General features: G+C 50.0%; 1 protein-coding gene across 1 annotated transcript in view; it reads right to left on the bottom strand.

The window, feature by feature from the left end:
• Window positions 1-2,294: 2,294 nt before the first annotated feature.
• LOC104618543 (tumor suppressor candidate 5 homolog) overlaps window positions 2,295-3,295 on the bottom strand; it is a gene marked incomplete at its 5' end in the record, with an annotated part of 1,424 nt that continues 423 nt past the window's right edge. Inside the window, one exon of the mRNA XM_010284170.1 lies at window positions 2,295-2,951. Coding sequence (XP_010282472.1) covers window positions 2,944-2,951 — 8 coding nt within the window. The remainder of the gene's footprint in view (window positions 2,952-3,295) is intronic.

Genomic DNA, 3,295 nt, shown 5'->3' with positions numbered 1-3,295 from the left:
AAGGGTCATGTGTGTTTGCCCAGATCCCTTTGGAGAAACCGGAGTCATAGGAAATCTCTATTCATCTATCTTTCTGTTAAGGGGGAGAAAGAAAAAGGGGTTTCTTTTTGGAGCTGTACAGTGCATGTGATTGAGCAACTTTGCCATCCGTGCAATTAGAGCAGCGTTAACGCTAACCCACCTCGTGGGGCGTGGCAAGGCTTAATCCTTTAAATGTGGTAAAGCACTTTAGATGAAAAGCTTTATATAATGATAAAAGAGCATTTAAATTCTTACTTAATAAACACTTGGCGCTCTCAAGTACTATAACTCTTTGCGGCAGTTTTCCCTGAACGTCGGCTCTTCCTGCCCAAGGAGGAGCTTGCTCGGCTCTTACCATAAGCTGAATTTCAGCAGCTCAAAGAGCAAAGGGCAGGAGATGCGCAGCCGGGCACCGCTGCCCTTACGCACCTCAGGAAAAATAACGCCCGCTTCCCAGCAAGCTGCTTTCGGGTTCGAGGGTTAAAGAAGGAAACGTTTGGGGGGTTTGATAGGATTCCATCAACCGTAAATTGAGAGTTTGGATCTCCAAGGGAGGGTTTCTGGTGAGCTCAGGGAGAAGAGATCTGATGCCGCGGGGCACCCTGGCAGCGGCTGCGGGTGGGAGCCGCGCTCAGTGGGCCCTGTTTGCTGAAGCTCACAAAAAATGAATTGCAAAAAAAGTTTGCAAATTTGGTCCATTTTAGAAGCCAATGGTTTGTGATAAAGCTCTGGCAAAGGGGTGGACAGGAAGGGAGCCCAAGAAAGTGCTGTGGTGATGTGCTATTGCTGTGAGTCCCTGGAATCCCTTTTAATGTAGAGAAAAATGCTAAGAGTGTGTCCAGGGGACTTGGCTTTCGTACCCCCTGGATCCAAATACCGCCTGGCAAAAGAAAACACCTTAAAGAGCAGCAGTCAAACAGGTGACAAGAGAATTTTCACAGCAATGCCCATGCCTTTGCCCATGAGTTACTGCAGAGCAACTACAGCGTGGATTTACAGTGGACCACTACCCCGTGCGTGCGCACGCGTGCCCACTCACGTACTCCAGAGAAGAAGTTAGTGCCGAGCAGCTACCGTGTTGCCAAGTTTCTTACGCTGTGCAGTAGATTCTCCATGTAGACAAGCCCTTGGAAGCATTAGATTTGGTCTAAGATTTGGGGGTTTTTTTCAGGAGATTCATGGGAGGGAGCAGAGTTGCCCTGAAGCACCGTATTTCTCCGTGCAGTCGGTATTTCTGGGTCCCAGGCTGTCAGCTGGAGACAACAGAAAGGCTGGAGAGTGCAGCTCTTGGGCAGGTACTTGGGCCCGCAAAATTCTGGTAAGAGAGAGAGGCTCAGCTAATACGGAGCCAACGGATATGGCCGGAGCCAACGGATATGGCCAGAGCCACCTGCACAGCCTGAAGAAAATAACAGGGGATGAAACTTTGCATAGTCTGGGTGGCCGGAGAGAGGACCAAGCCCAGTAACAACCCGCGGCAGGGACAGGACGAAGGGGGAAAAGAAGGGCTAGGGCTGGATGGAGGCTCGAGGGAGCGTGTCGGGATCAGATCCCGCGGGAAACAGCCAAGGAGCCGTGCGGCGTGGAAGACGTGGCAGGGCACAGGGGGACATATAGGCAGATCAGGAGGAGAAAAGTCTGTTTTCTTGTTATGTTAAATATAAAACATTTAAAAAATAGTACTACTTGTGGAACTGACCCCAGCCAGCTCCGGAGATGCTGGAGATTTTCAGCGACGAGGAGGTGCAGAGACAGGAGCACCTGTCTTAAACTTAAACTTATCCTAAACTCTGAACTTAAACTCTTACCTTAAAGTTTAAACTCCTCCGTGCCTCTGAAAATCTCCTGGAAGGCCCTAAGCTGGAGCCCAAGAGGGTCGGGGAGATGAGCACGGACAGTGGCGGGGGCTGGATCACGCTGAAGCTCTTGTGTGATGGACGTGATGTGACAGCAATGTGTAAGTGGGTAGAACGGGCTCCCCGTGCCTTGGTACCGCTGCTACAGGTTAACCAGGCTCTTTTCTCAGCGCCACGAGTATTAACCTCACTTTGGGTGCACAGAGAGAGAAACGTGTGTCTTCACAGGGAAAGCATTATTTTTCCTTCCATTAAAAAACCCCACCACGGGATTGGGGTGAGGAGGAGCCTGGTGTTCTCATGCAGCAACATCCTGCTCTGCCAGCTCGGAGATCTGCCCAAAGTGATAAAAGAGCTCATAGGGACAGACATGGAGAACATTCCCAAAAGCATGCAAATGGTCATTGTCTTTTTTTTTTTTTTTTTTCATCAAAAATACAAAAGCACCCACCACATCCTCCAGCTTTTGCGGCTGCGTTTCGTTTGGAGCAGAGCCGTGGTCCTGCTGCAGCTCTGCTCTCCCTCCTCCTCCGTGGAACAGCTCTCAGCTCCCGATGGCAGTTTGAGCTTTGTGGGGTTTTTTTTTTTTGTAGAGACAGAGAATTTGACGATTTAAAAACCAACAACCCCCCAAAAATTCAGTGACTTGTGCCAAAATTCTTAGGAGGATTCCTCAAATGTCCTGTTCTTGCCTTAAATGTTTCTTTTAAAATAAGCTTCATTCTTGAAACTCTCTCCTCCTCTTGCATTTTAGTTGTCTCCCCACTCCGTGAGTTTTGCTGGAGGGGAATGAGGTAGTGGATTTCCCCCTTCTCCTCTCCACTCGGCGTCCGGTGTTCATTCCCATTCCTTCTCGCGACGTTTTTTCATCCCATCACTTGTAGAAACTCATTTCCAAGAGGCGGTGAAGTAGAAGCATGCGTTCCCTCAGACGGCGCGCCAGAGCGGGCTGTCCAGGGCCGCCCACCTACACTGTGACAATTTTTTGTTGCAAGGCTGAAAGTAAAAACCCCAAAAGGAAAGTTGTCTTCCTCCTCTTCAAGGTATTTGCATGCTAAAACGTCTTCTAGGAAACTGTAAAATAAAGAGAGTCTTAGGGCAGCTTCCAGGGCTCTTGGTTTGGGCTTTGAGTGTTTCTGAGGCTTCTGCTTGCCCGAGCTGTGCTGTCATCGCTCATGCTGGTTTTGGCAGGTGGATTTGTGTTTGAGAGGCTCCCCAAACATTTTGGGATTGCATTTCTGGGCAGGTCGATTTGTGCCCCGAAACCCTTCAGTTTTTACCCCGCTACACGCTCCTAAACCCACCACAGCCTTCGCCAGGGCAAGACCTTTCACCAGCGGGACCTCGTGTGGCCACCACTGCACTAGGGCACGGCACAGGGGCGTTTCCCGTTCTGGCCATCGGAGCAGCGTGTGTTG

The sequence above is a fragment of the Phaethon lepturus genome, unplaced genomic scaffold, assembly GCF_000687285.1.
Source record: "Phaethon lepturus isolate BGI_N335 unplaced genomic scaffold, ASM68728v1 scaffold25623, whole genome shotgun sequence".
NCBI lineage: Eukaryota > Metazoa > Chordata > Aves > Phaethontiformes > Phaethontidae > Phaethon > Phaethon lepturus.
This window is presented reverse-complemented; position numbering and strand designations above follow the sequence as displayed.